Here is a 16,023-nt window from a genome sequence, read left to right as displayed (position 1 = left end):
ACATTAAGCGTGCTAAATGGGCTAGCACCAAAGGTTATGCGACATGGGTTTCCATTCAAATCTACATGGAATGCATTTCTAGTGTACGTTATCTAATCAGTGGTAAAAATATAGTTCCTGAACAACATTTGCTCATTTCTAAGCTAACGAAAAACCACTTAATCACAATCAATTGAGTCTAAAATAAATAAAAAATTATAACTCGTTTATACTTTTTTTATACAATTTTTTATTATGTTTATTTTTTTGTAACATACTGGGTTACGAATAAAATTAGAATATTTAAACTCTCCCATTCACCAAACCAGTTAGCCCACAAGAAGAAAAATGACCATTGCTGATTTATTAAAATCCCTTTAAAAACTGGATTGCAGGCCGTTTCCTATACTTTTAGTACCATCCTAATAACATCGGAACACGCGTTTATACACCGCATTTGTCCTGATAATATATGATGACGAAATGTCAAAATATTAGAATTTTTATGAATACGTGTTCCGACATCGCGATAACACGTTTGTGTTTTACTAAAAGTTTATTAGGAAACCTATCAATTCATTCGTTAAAGGTCTGCAATCCCGTTTTTAACCGGATGTCGAAAAATTTTAAGATATGTTTTCTCCGTGCACCAACGAGGGTTATCTCAGTGCTCCTTATTTTTTTTTTGCTAAATGCGGCCCTGGACATCGACCACTGACGAGAACTTAGTCATTTCGCTGCGAACAATGAAGAGATACGCCAATAGAAGTGTATTTTGAGCGTGTCAGTGTGACCATTAGGGTATTTTTTTCTCATCTGGTGAATTTGATCAAACATTTACTTACTGAATTGAAAATCAATAGCATTGGCCTTCGCCTAGGTGTTGAAAGGTCTTATGTAAATTGGCAACATCCGTTTTCTTTCAAATCTTTATATACCACACTTCTGGGGATTTTCTGCTCAGTGCCTGCGGTCATGGCTAAAGGACCGCCGCTAACTTGACTCAATAGATAAATTAATGTTTTTAAGATAAGGTTTTTTATGCTTAGCACAAAGGATAGCAAAATATTATAAGAAATAATTAGTCGACTGAAATATCCATAAAAATTTCCCGTCGGCGGCATTTATTTTTACTCGGGAAATATTTTCAATTTGAATGGATATTTCAGGCGTCTAATTATTGCTTATAATAATAATATTTGTGTTATTTTTTTTTCATGAGCATTCAACATTTTGACTTTCCACGGCCACGCTGAGTACACGGAGAAAAATTAGTATTATTAATTTATTAAGAATCTCTTCAAATTATTGGTAATCCGGTTAAAAACGGGATTTCAGGCCATTTCCTGATTAACTTATACCGGAACACGTGCTCATGCACCTGCATTTGCCTTTATAGTATATAATGACGAAATGCGAAAAAATTACGTTTTTTATGAACACGTGTTTCGAAATCGTGGTAATATATTGTATTTTACTAAAAGTTTATTAGGAAACCGATTAATTCATTCGTGAAGAATCTGCAATCCCGTTTTTAACCGGATTACTAATATTTTGAAAGATTCTTAATAAATTAGAAACACTCATTTGTCTCCATGTTGAGAATAAATATTATTATTTATGTAATAATACAGTTTTCGTAATAATTGTGACATTAAAAAATAAATATATTTTTCATTCTCTTTGGGATCAGTTGAGAAAGACACTAAAAATAATTGAAATGGCGTAATAATTTTATTAAAAAATATTTTTTTATTTGCACAACATAACGCAATATAAACAATTCTTACACTATTATTTACATTCGTTGGTAATTATATACAAACTAACATAAATACGAATACATTTAACTGATGAGGATTAGAAAAAAACTATCAACTAATTTTCTTACGAACAAAATAATTCTTATTTATAACATTTTTGTATGTTGGTTTGCTTGGGTCTAATATTAAAAATAGCACTGAAGTTTTCAACTATTTTAAAATATATTTTAATAGTCAATTTTTACGTCACGTAAGATTACAATTCATATTCTATCACACCCCGATGAACGAGGTGAGGGACATGTTTTTTCAGATCTAGTCACATTCACAGTCACAGAAAATTCCTTGTCTACATAAATACTTATCTGCGCTGACATTGATTTTTGACAGTAAAAAAATAAAACTACTGTAATATTTAAGGCCCAATGTGTTTACTCCTAAATTCAGGTAGGTCATTATTGTATTTTTTAATTCTACGTACTAACATCTTGTTTATCTATAATACACAATACTTACAATAATACACAATGCTAAAATGTCTTATTAGCTGTTTATTGTTTTGTTTTTTAGATTAGTTATTAAATATTTTTATTTATTATTTCATGTTTTGGATGACCTTAACCATGTGGGTAAGTTCAATATTTGTTAATACTAATTTTATAAATGTGGTTCATTCAAAAACTTTTCTGACAAGACAACGCAGATAATATTCATTTGGTGCTTGCTATGATTGTGAAGAATATTGATTTATTAAATAATATATCTATTTGAATTTCACTTTTGCTTCCTTTAATGAATTAATTCAAATCTTGGAAATTGAAATTAACCCACTCCCCGGCATCCGATCAAGCTGAAACTCGGCAAATGTACTCGTTGTCGATGACATTGAATTCTGTCAACTTTTGGTAGCAATCATGTTCACACACGTGGACAGATACGCATTTACGCATACGCTGAACTCGGATGACATTACAGCAGTTAATATACGAAATAAATGTAAAACCGCTAATTTGATTAAAAAAATAGCCGCTTACTGTATGTTTAGTACGTTCCAATTGAAGGTTTGCAGGTATTGAACACTACCATAAAACTTAATTTTATTAAGTAAATATTTCTCACTAGTTAATTAATACTTTGTAAATTGTTAAGTTCTGTAGGAATTCCATTGACATAACAATGAAACCCAATACTTATTTACACTGAAGAGAAAAAAAACTATGGAAATGTGTGTACAGTAATATTGAAAAATGGCTTACGTCACACATCTACCGGTTATCTTTTCATAGTTTAGTAAGTAAACTATATAGTTACAATAATTTCTAATACTTTGGTAATATTATGAAAAGCGATAAATACAAAATTACTAAATTGAAGATAAGAGAGATATGTTGATGGAAAGCGTAGCAGACTACGAACTGCCTGGTACCTGTACCGGTACCAGTGCAGTTCCGCAGCCTACACGCAGAAACATGAATATTGCTAATTTATTAAGAAAATCTTCAAATTATTGGTACTCCGGTTAAAAACGGGATTGCAGGCCCTTAAAGAATGAATCAATGAGTTTCTTTTAGTACGAAAATTTTAGTAGTAAATTACGAATATATTATAACGATGCCGGAACACGCATTTCGTCATTATATATTATTATTACTAAGGCAAATGCAGGAGCATGAACAAACTAAAAATTTACTAAAAGTTTATCAGAAAAGTGCCTGCAATCCTGCTTTTAACCGCAATGCCAATAATTTGGAGAGATTTTCAATAAATTAGCAATTTACTCATATTCTCCGTGAATATGAAGTACCTACGTTGATTTGAAATTAGCCACATCCGTTTGAATGTAACCCGAAAATCTTTATTATTTTAATTTCCTAAAATAACTACATCTATTTAGAATAAAATTCTTTTAATTTTTAACATTCGTATTTTATTTAAGGAGCGTAATCTAAAACTCAGCGCAATTACTTCAGTCTGAAAAATGTATTATAAATTTTGTGAAAAATATCATAAATATTGTGTCTTGGCCAAATTGCTGACAACGAATGATTTATGTAAATGACAGTTGACAAATTATTTTTTTCTGGCAGAAACTTCAATCTGTTTGACGAATCACCAAGAAACCGCTTTCTAGAGAAAACATACAGCAGATATACTTTTGTTTGAGACAACCGTAATATTTAGATTTGCAGGTGACCAGACAGTTAACATAACCTAACCAACTATTTTTCGTGAACCTAAAAAGCGCTGCATCGGGAATAATTTGAAAACATCCTTAATTTTTTTAATGGCGTATGAATTTCCTTGTTTCATCAATTTCCCAAAATATTGTAAACCGTTGTAACTGCAAACAACACAAAAATAAAATAATAATACTTCATTTTTTCAATCTGTATACAGAGCTTTTCAAAAGTTTGTCATACAAGATGGCTGCCAGGCGATTTCCTATCACCCTAGATTTGGTTTCAATGCCATTCATACAAAATCAAAGTAATGCTCTGTCCAGTGTATCGATTTATTAATCCAGGCCGCTCGAAATCGACGTCGAATGTACATACATTGGTCGACGTTCTTATTTTTGAGACTCGTCGAAGATACATACTTACATACACCAAATGTCAAAAGTCATTCCACTCGAACAAGTGGGTCGAACCACTCGTTGTTCGAGTGGAATGACTTCGTCGAGAAACCAGGCCCTGGGCTTTTTAGTTCCAAAACTATTTTTACCTCCAGAAGATATGTTTGTATCCAAAATATCTAGTTAGAGGCGTGACGCCCGCATCTGTTTGACAATGTGGAGCTACATATAAAGGGAATCCAAAAAAGTATTCACATTGATTTATTTTAAATTCGATAATTATCATTAGATTAGGTTTTAACAATGAATTTAGATATTTTTTCTATAGTGCCTACCTACAAATTATTATTTGTAAATAAAATTTAACTGTAAATTAATAATTAACTGACTATAAAATGAAATATAAAGTCATATTTAGTCGTGTCCGTTATTTGAAGGTATTTTACGATAACCCCAAGGCGAAATAATTAATAGCTGTCATACTTCCAATAACGACACCTTTAATGAAAGACATCGCAATGTGTTTTAATAATATTGTTTCCAAAAAATATTTACTCTGAGTTCAATAAAACACAACAAGACAATAAATACAATATTCTAATGAATTGGTTTGGAGTTCAGAATCATGATTAGATGAACAGCCCCTAACAATGTTTTCCTTACAGATTAAAACTCAAAGACTAATTCTAAATGAATACAGTATTGCGGGGCTTTGCAACAATTATACATATCCTTGCCACGGAGACGAGGAGGACGGCGTCTGAGACTGCAGACACTGGTAGGCGGGCAGACACTGAGGAAGGCATTGCGGTAGGGGAGGAAACCAAATGCCGGTGGGCGGCTGCAGGTCGTGGTACCTGTTTCCGTCGTCTCCTTCTGCCGCCCTGGCCCTCTCGCCCAGCCAGCCCTGGTGGTAGTCCTCCCCACCCACCCCGGCCCCCTGTTGGTACTTGTATAGGTAGTTTTGATGGTGCTGATGCGGGTAGTGCGGTACTTGGTGCTCCACGGAAAGATACTGGTCTAACTCTTGATCATCCACACAGTCAATGGAAGGTTCCATTGACTGTGTGGCGTCAATTCGAGAAAAGTCTATGTTGCTATTTTGGTGCTGTTGTTGAGGGTGAGAGTGGTGGTGGTCTTGCAGGTTGACTGGGGGTGTGGGGGTGTCCAGAGAGGATCTGGGAGGGCTTGATAATGGCGAAGAAGCCCCGCAGCTGCGAGAGTCCTCAGTCTTCAAACCCTGCTCCTCCAGCTTAGGGTGGCGTGGGTGGGACGGGCTGCCGCCCACGCGGGGTTGTTTGCGGCGGCGGGGCTGGTATTTGTAGTCTGGGTGCTCCCGCTTGTGGATCACGCGGAGCCTCTCGGCCTCCTCGATGAAGGGGCGCTTGTCGTTCTCGCTGAGTTCTCTGAAACAAAATATGTCTGTAAGTTTCATGTTTTGTACCATGCGCCCTCTGCTGACAAACAACACAAGTTATACCATATCTGCCAAAAGCACTCCTGTCCCGATGCGACCTGTACACCAGGGGCACAGATTTATTAGAACACATGAAGATATTATGCATAGAGAAATCATTCAAATTCTAACCTAAAGGAATTAAATAATAACATATGCATACATATCGGACAGTCACGGAAGATAGAACGAAAATACCAAAATTCCAAATTATTTTATATCCTGGCAGCTAAGATCCTGTTTGGTACATTTTATTAAAATTTAATACTCTCTACTTATACTTTATACTTTCCATGAACAAAATAGAAATCCTTTAAAAGCGCGTTTATAGTTACTACGACAATGGCGAGGCATCACCGCAAAAAATTATGAGTTTTCGTAGTAATTATAAAAGCGCCCCTTTCATGTCTAGAGTAACCTTGTCAACCTTATGTGTGTTTTGAGAGAAAATTACTACCTACTCCAAATGTATTTCATTGAGTAATAATTCTAATACGGAATAATATCAGTTAAGATTGCTAGTATATAAATTTATTAGTTAGATGTTGCAGGTAAGTAACGTGTAAATAATGTATCTATATGATATAGGTTCAGCTGTGTTATCGAGACCTATTGTTAAGATTAGAGCACGTGTTCATGCTACATTAGGGAGACGTTCTCCCCTAAGAAAGACTAGGATAAAATGAGGATTCCTGAAATGTTCCCAAACTTTTTTTTTTTTTAAATGGCATTTTTCGTGTAGGTACTTGAATCTACCTAGCACCGAATAATACAGTTATTAAAGTCTTTTTTTTTAAACAATTGATAGAGGCCCGAGCTCCCTAACATGGTCAACAATTTATGGTTTATTGAATACCAAAATGTGTTTTGATTATTATTCAATCATTCAATATTATCTAAGTTGTAGCCATTAGAAAATATATTTTGCAGCAAAATGTTAGCAAGCTTTTTGGTACCTTCTCTCCGAAATACGAAAAGTATTATTATTACATAGGTTATAAAATATGTTATTATATGTAAATAGCAACAAGAAATAAATATGTAGTAACCTAATCGTACTTATTTATTTAAGGCAGATGAATGCGTTTTTTATGAAATATCTTATGCTATATAGGCAATAATTATTAGGCTGAAACACAAATATTAATTGAAATATCTTCCGGGAAAAATATTTTTTCTCCAATAGATGATGATATAACATATGTAGACGCCATCTAGTGAGAAATTAAATATTTAACAATAACTTTCCTACAAACATAAAGTTGGTTGTTTTCAGGAGGGAATAAAAATAAAGGAAAAAAGATAAACAAATCAAGAAAGCAATAATAGTTGAATGAAATACTAGTATTTATCGAATTATTTGGCCGACGTAGCACAGTGGTCCCGTGCACCTGACCGGCAATCAGAAGGAACGGGTTCAATTCCCGTCGGCAGCATTTTTTTTCACGGAAGGTTTTTTCAATTAATATTTGTGTTACAGGCGAATAATTATTGCTTACATTAATTTGTTATCCTTTGTGCCTTGCACAAAACCTTGTCATGTAAAACATAAATATTAATGAAATAAAACAATATTTTTTGTTTAAAACCACGAATTTTTTTATTAATTTATAACCGACCGGTTTCGCTTCACTCGAGCATGTCAGGGTACAAAATTAAACTGATGTGCTCGAGTGAAGCGAAACCGGTCGGTCTTAAAATTAATAAAAAAATTCGTGGTTTTAAACAAAAAATATTGTTTTATTTCATTAAAATGTTAAACCACAAAGTGATTGCTTTCTACGAAAACATAAATATTAATCTTCTGCAACAATCCAATCAAAAATAAATCGTGTCCCCAGAATTAACTGAATGTGTTAATTATTTTTATTAAATGTTAGGTTATTTGTTTATTTTAAATATTATATAGACAACAGACAGAGGGTTAACAATAAAAAACAATACAAAGAAATAGCAAAAAAATGAATCCGTAAAAAATAAAGTATTTTTTACATATACATATACAATATTTTTAATAGATGTATTTAAAGATATATACACACTACACATATATATTTTTTGGTTTGACTGAGGATTGAACCTTTCTCCCCAGGAACTGACTAAAATGAGTTAACTGCGCTATCAAGTTTTTACACATTTAATTAATTTATTTGATTAATTAATTTATTTTTATTAAAATACGCTTTTTTCAACGTATTGCTTTACAATATTAAGACAAATTATTTGTTTGTGCCCGTACATACGCAATATGAATATGAATAAACAGTTTTGTCCGTAAAAAACTCAATTCTTTCAACTTATACCGATGATTCAATAGAATATTGGATTGAATCATCGGTACAATATTGTATTTGTAAGCCTTATTCGAAAGAATTGAGTTTTTAAACAAACAAAACTATTTATTCATATTCATATTGCCTATGCACTGGCGCAAACAAATAATTTGTCTTAATATTGTAAAGTAATACATTGGGAAAGGCGTATTTTAACAAAAATAAATTAATTAACGCCATCTATGAACGCGTAGAATATAACGATTGTCGCTTTTAACATTAAACCAAATCCTAATTGTACTGAGATTTATTTCGTATATTAACTGCTGTAAATTATAATATCATCAAATTTCAGAGAAATCCGTGTGTGGGTGAGGTAAAATCTAGTCAAATTTTTGTTTTCCTATTAAAAACGGGACTGCAGGCCTTAAACGAATGAATTGGCAGATTTCCTCACAAAATATCAGTTAAACGCGAATGTGTGGTACGTATACTTTTGCGGACCGAAACACGAACCGAGCCAAGAATTACTAGAAAGGAACGAAGCAACTGCAAGTGGCGTTTCGCTCCATTTGCAATAGCTTCGTTCCTTTTCCATAAGTTGAGGTTCAGTTCAAGTTAATATTGTAGAATTTCATCTTATATGTATTATAAAAAGAACACCTGCATGAATACGTGTTCCGATATATTCTGAATAAACTCATATTTTATTATGAAATGGATTACATCACGTTTTCTTTGGGATTTCAATAAATCAGCAATATTTTTTTTTTCCGTGTATACAAGAAAAGTTTGGGGAACTTCTTATGTCAGTGATCTGCAATTGATAAGTGACAAATAGGATAGTTTATCTTCCACAAGAGCTCCCTTGTACCCAGGTGCCAGGATTTCCTCAAACTACGTATTTCAGGAAATCTAGATACCATTGAGGCATATTAGGTACATAGCAAAGAGATAATAGGTAGTTAGGGGCATATTAGGTACATAGCAAAGAGATAATAAGTAGATAGACACATTATCGGAATCTTCCGTGTGAGACTAAATTATTTTAAACAAAAAGAAATGCTTTAAAATATGTCAAGTATTCCAAAAATATAGCATTTTGAAAAAAACGTCACCGTAGCGCCAGTATCCGTTTTCCTTGTTTCAAAGACCCAATCCTGTCTGATTACGTCTAAAGGGGATCTAAATGATAATCTAGTCTCCTTCAACGGAAGCAATCTTCCGAACAGGCCTTCCATTGATATGCTTGGTATGACTATAAGTGACCAGCTCAGGTATGGGGGCTCCATCGAAGCCAGAGTAAAGCTGGCCTCTCAGAAGCTGGGCGTACTGTACAGGGCCCGCAGATACTTTAATAGTACACAACTGCTGACCCTGTACAAATCGCAAGTGCACCCTACTGTCGAATTTGGCAGCCATCTCTGGTCCGGAGCCCATAAATACCTGAAAAAACCCTTGACTCTGTGCAAAAACGGGCGGTCCGTTTGATAGATTCCCCAATCTTAACAAACGGACTGCAATCTTTAGAGCACAGGCGTCAGGTAGGTATGCTGTCCTTGTTCTATCGGTATTAAAATGGATGATGCTCTGAGGAACTAGCGTCATTGATCCCTTCGGCACCGGTGCGTAGTCGGGATACACGCCAAACGCGCGCCCAACATTTGTATACGGTTGACATTTGTCACATGAGAACGGGTCGCTTCTACGATTCGTTCTTAAGTTCAACAGCTCGGCTGTGGAACGAACTGCCGGCCTCTGTGTTTCCTCCCTCCTACAACATGGGACTCTTCAAGACCCATGTTCACTCCTTCCTCTCCACAAAAAGACCCTCCACACAGCATCCCCAAAGATGACATAGGCCCTGAGGGAAATTATTTTCTTCAGGGTCTCCTGTGTGGAGTTAATATTAAAAAAAGGTGTGCTTCTAATACATAGTTATGATTATAATAAATATTTAGTGGGTACCCAATCGTTTACATATGAAAAAATGTTTGCATGAAGGCAAGTAATAATTATAGCCCTGGCATAGCTAAATTATTTATTAAAATGTGGTTGGTTTACATTTTATGGGATTCTAGGCTGATCAGTATGGGATAGCCACCATCTACAAGACATAAACCAAATCCTAATTAGACGGTACCGAGATTTATTTCGTATTAACCACTGTATTTTTTTTCTTAGAAATGCTTGTGCGTCACGAGCGCCACCAAAAGTTTACAGAATGCATTTTCATTGACAACGAGTCTATCTGCGGGGTTCAGGTCGTTCGGAAGTCGGGAAGTGGGTAATTTCCCCTTCCGAGATTCATACATTTATTCATACAATCAAGAAAACAAAATCGAGATTCAAATACATGTAATGTAAGATTGAAGAATAAGATAATACTAATAATTCTAAAAGAAACATGAAACAGAATAAGACACAGAAATAAAAAGATAACGTTACTACTAGGAATCAAACCCAAGATGTATTTAAATATTTATATTTATCGAGCAACATTTACTTGCACAAATTTCATATATTGCTGATGTCAGTTTTTACAAACCTTTTTAATTTAAATTTACAAAAATATATATATATATTCTGTGCATGAGAGAAACGGCTTTGTGGCATTTGTCATATTAAGTTATTGAGTAAATTATTATGTATTTATAATACTAAGACCGGTCGGTGGCCGAGTTGACATCGCGCATGGGTCCCACCCAGACGTAGTGTGTTCAATTCCTCGACTGGCTTAGTCCTCCATCACAACACAAGCAACATTTTCAGCTTACTGTGGTGGTAGTAGGAGATTTTCAAATATTGTCAGGTTATTCGTAACCCAGGAATGTTTGTCTTTCTTTAAAAAAAAAAAAATTTAAGTAACGTTTCAAGTGTTTTATTGCAAACAAATAAATATGGATTTTTTATTCTTACAATCAAACTGATAGCTCAGTTTTGTAAGATTTGAGTAAAATATAATTTCGTACATAAAACCACCGACAAACATATTAAAAAAAACACAATACTTAAATTTGGATTTGAAGCCATAATACTTAACCAAATTGAATAAGATTTTTTTAAATCAAAAGGAAAATATCTAGAACGGACATTTAATGTTTTATTTCTAAAATGTTTAATTTTTTTATGTAATCAAAGATTCCGATTTTTCATGATTTTAGCGGCAACTTTCGCATTTTTTGTGAGTTAATAGTAAACACTAAAAAATGAACTTGCCTTTTATGTAAATACAATAAAATATAAAATAAAAAAAATATATGTTTCATTTATGTACTACAAATTAAAATTAATCATTTGAAATTTAAATTTAAGCCCATTAAATTGTTTTTTGTTTTTGTTTAAATCATATTTTGTTTGTATTTTAAATTTCATTATATAGACAAAGCAGGAAAGTAAAAATTTTATTTTTAATAATTAAGTATCCTTAACTTACAAATAGTTGCCAAAGAAGCCTCTGAAATAATAAAAAAACTTTAGAAGCCTATATAGCATACGTATATATCCGATCAAAAAAAATTATTCAAATTTATCCACAATACTGTTGACAACGACTACCTTCTGGAAAAATGTTCATTTCTACTGTCCAATTCGAAACACTCGGCCGAACAAACTATTCCACATTCAAAAACAAACTACACACAACATTCATTTTTCAGAAGGACATGCACAAAATCCAATAATATATTTTCAAGCGCCGATATTTTCCATTTGTCCTTATTTCAGTTTACTAAATGCATATTGGAGAAATTTAAATCAAATTGTTGATTACGTACCCTCTCCCCCTGGTGTGTGTAAATTTATAAGATTTCTCTGTTATTTTCACTAAGATGTTTTTATGTTTTTCTGTTTATTTTTTTTTTTTTTCTGTATGTAACATGAAATTTATGTGGAAACTTCTCTAGTTAATGCAACATGTAAAATATAATTGTTTATATAAAATGGAATAAACTGTTTATTTCCTTAATAAACTAAAATAAAATAGCACTAAAACAATTATTCAGTGTGGTTGGGTATTTTGACCACAAATCCAAATTTAAGTTTTGTATGAAAAAAGACGCGTACCCTTCCATCTAATTACTTTTAATTCATTATTTAAAAAAATCAAAATAAGTACCAATATGATTAAGAGAATACTCAAACGATATCAAATTTCATTCCAGAGCGGATGGACAAAGAAAGGATTGCGAAGAGAAAATATTATAATACAACTAAAAATTATATCGAAATATTTTCGCTGCTTATTTATACGAAATGAGTGAGTTAAAAAATATTCAAATAATGAATCATATGTTATTATAAAAACGTTGTAGTAAATTAATATTTTGAGTTCACAAGTAGCGTAATAATGACATAAAGATAAAACTAAATTCCTCGTAAATAAGATATTATTGTGAATGGGTCACTTCGTCTTCCGGTTAACAGTGCGATTTTATCTCTGGTCTGATTAATTATTGAAGCATTTTATTAATAATAAAATTGCTAGGAATATATTTTTCAGAAAAAAACAATATTCAACTGTCTTATTAATTTCTGAGGAGATGTTTGAATTGATAAATTATTTATGATATTTTTTTATTGAAAATGCACAATGGAAAGCTTTGAATATTTAAGAAACAAGTTGAAAGGTCAACATATTGATGAGTGACCACCATGAATTACTCGTTTCTTGATGATAACAGTGATGGCATAATTATTAAAAGTTATTTTTTTTAGCATTGAAATCGGTTTGATTACATTGTGAAATTTGCCGGCAAACTATTGAATATTATAATTTTATATAGTGTCTTGCGGAGTAAACAATACAGGATATTATTTTTCTGCTCGTCTTTTGCTTTTATTTATCATATGGTTTCGTGTACTTCATAATATAATATATATGTGTGTATACCCACACTAAAAATATACTGTAATGGATCTTGTGCTAGATCACAACAAGATGTAGATCGCATTTCGAATTTTAAAATAAATTAAGAAGAAGCTACAAGCCAAAAATGTGTATATTCTTAGCATACCTAATACTGTAGGTAATAGGCATTAAAATCGCTTGACACACGGAGTCTAGTAACGTTCTATTTCAAGCACAAAACTGCTTTTTATTTATTTTGTAAATAATTTTATAAGAAAGCAAAAGAGTTAATCAAGTGAAACTGTCACAGATAATCTTAGCTATAATACTATATTTTTTAAAAGTTGTTTCCTTTAACAGAAAGAGAAAAAAAAATAGTAGTGTACATTTATATTGTTTATTAAGTCATTTATTTTTTATTTGTATTCTACTCAAGCGAAACGATAGAAAAACCTTCAATTTATCTAAAGAATTTTTTTTGGTATTCATAATGTACACCAATTCATTATAAAGATTAATCAACATAGTTTTTTGGCATAGCTTCGCCTTAAAGCCCTGGCGACCGATTTTTAAACATAATTTTCAACTTCGGTCTCGATTTACATGAAAACAAAAGCTCAAATCATTATAGGTACCTTAAAATTGATTGATGTAGTAGATTAGTAGATTCACCTGATTACTACGAGTTTCTAAAATGTATATGTATGTATGTTTGAACTGTAAACATACTTACTAACCTTTTTATTGCGGTAGGTTCTACATTTTAGTGTTGCATAAAAAATCAACAAAGTTATTTTATTCACTTTTATATTAAAAATCGCAAAAAAGTCCCAACTGCTCCCAACCCTCAGGAGCTAGTGAGACTAAGGCATATCCAATTGTGGGGTATGTCGTGAGGTTGAAGGTAATGGGGAGGAGAAGGAGATGGGAAGAGGAAGGTGGGGAAGTCACCAAACACGGCCAAAGCTAATACTGAGAGTATCTTCCACTGTAGAACCTGCCGCAAATATACTATATATTGGTTTTAAAGGAGTAAATGAAGAAATAACACAAATTAACCAAATCAAATTTATTTGCGTAAGCTGGGATTTGAACCCGCAACCTCTAGTTTGCTAGCCGAGAATCTTACCCCTCGACCAACTGAACTGTTTTTAAATGTCTTTTCAAAATCTTTAATCTTTTTTGTTATGACTGAATATTAAACCTTCCTACCCAGGAACTGGAGTCGATATGTCTATCAACCTCGCCATATGCCGATTGGGTTAGAATCGACATATATTTCGTATATTAACTGCTGTAAAGTCATCCGATTTCAGAGAAATGCTCTTATGTCCGCGTCAGTGTATGTGATTGCCAAAAAAAGTGGATAGTACGCATTGTCATCGACAGCGAGTCAATCTGCTGAGTTTAGATAGATATATTTAAAAATAAAACAGAATGGGTTAATATGCAAATCGTATATTTTAGCAAAGATAATAAGATGAGGTTCAGTTCGGCAATTCGGTTCGCGTATGCATACGTTGAATTAAGAATAAATTGAAAGAGTTCCTTACAATGTATCATTCGAAAGCGAATGTTTTATGGGGACGGCAGAAAACGTGTTCATACAAATACTGATATTGATATTGACATACTGATATTGTCGCATAGCTTCAATATATGAATTGGGAAAAGAACACGTGTTCCAGATATATCCTGAATAATATTTTATCAGGAAATTGGCATGCTGTCACTTTTTTAACAGATTCATATTTTTCCGTGTACCTACCTACAAATCGGTGGCGTATGAAAGTCTATCCACTGGATTGCTTTTGGTAATATAAATGCGCCAATTTAAATACCTCCGATTGCTTTATTGAAAAAAATGCAAATTATCTCGTGATCTCAAAGCCTGCAAAAATGAAACAAACGGTAAAATACAGGTTAACTCATTGGCTATATAGCATCATAACAAGTTTGTATGACTCCATGTAAAAATTCTATGTTATGTTTTTTTAATGTTGGCGAAAAATTTAAAAAATGATCGTCTGGATATCTCGAGCAATCGAGGCAAAATTATGTATTTCGCGTGGTCGCTCCAGTGGCTAAGCAAGTAATCTCAATTACAATTATTGATAGTAATAAATAATATTTGCCACAATATTCCTTGTGTGGTATTTGGTATTTATCAAATTAAATATTTATCTTGTTCCGATCTCACCAAAGTATGAATACCGCGGCAGTTCACCGGGTCAATAGTATTTAGATAAAGACGAAGTCGGTGAAAGTCATTGATGATAGAAACAGCGTGATTTGGTTATTTTATCAATTCCGAAATTAAATACGCGCAGTAAGAATAAACTGGTTGACAAGCTGACGATTGTTAACCGATAATTTTTTTGTTGTCTTTTTTATTTATTAAATTACAAAGGGCTTCGCAAAATTAATTAAACTAATAAATCTAGCTAGAAATCTAGAGTAACAAAAAATCTGTTCGTATGTCCCGCTAAAAACTCTACTCTGTTGTTATTATAGGCAGTTATTACGGCTCGTTATTTTTGGGTGTAGGTAGGTACTAGAGTGCTGATATTACAAAAAATGGCATTACTGATGTTGTTGCAGCTGAAAACAATTTTTTTTTCGAAATTCTTATATTATTTTTTTGATTATTTTCAGGAAATTTCAGTTTGGCCGTGCACCGCACGGATTTCCTGAAATTCTTCATTCAAAAAACGGAATTTAAAAAAAATATATTAAAAATTGTTTTCAACTACAACAACATCAATAATGTAATTTTTGTAATATTGGCACTCTAGTACACCCAAAAGTCACGAGCCGCCACTGATTATAGGCATTTATTTTTGGGGTATTATGTGTTGCTTTACTTCCTTCATTTAACAAACGTTTCGGCCAGCATTACAGTGTTCATCATCAGGGCAGATATTTAAAGCTTGTGATGAAGTGACTGCTTGTGTAATGTATGTAGATGTAATGCTGTATTGCCAACTCCAATCCTCTAAGAGCTGGCATTACAGTATAATTTAAAATTGTTTTCTGCGTTTAGTTTTAATGTAGCCGTCAATTTCTGGTTACCATGAACTACTGAGTTTAGTCCCGTCGTATTTATTAATATTAATGGGATTTTTATG

General features: G+C 32.8%; 1 protein-coding gene across 1 annotated transcript in view; it reads right to left on the bottom strand.

The window, feature by feature from the left end:
- Positions 1-1,774: 1,774 nt before the first annotated feature.
- The window catches only part of LOC149422679 (uncharacterized), a 58,199-nt gene continuing 43,950 nt past the window's right edge, over positions 1,775-16,023 (bottom strand). The window contains exon 3 of the mRNA XM_089633906.1: positions 1,775-5,723. Coding sequence (XP_089490032.1) covers positions 5,039-5,723 — 685 coding nt within the window. The 3' untranslated portion in view covers positions 1,775-5,038. The remainder of the gene's footprint in view (positions 5,724-16,023) is intronic.

The sequence above is a fragment of the Hesperophylax consimilis genome, chromosome 7 (genome assembly GCF_061612785.1).
Source record: "Hesperophylax consimilis isolate HC1 chromosome 7, BYU_Hcon_1.0, whole genome shotgun sequence".
NCBI classification, from domain to species: Eukaryota; Metazoa; Arthropoda; class Insecta; order Trichoptera; family Limnephilidae; genus Hesperophylax; species Hesperophylax consimilis.
This window is presented reverse-complemented; position numbering and strand designations above follow the sequence as displayed.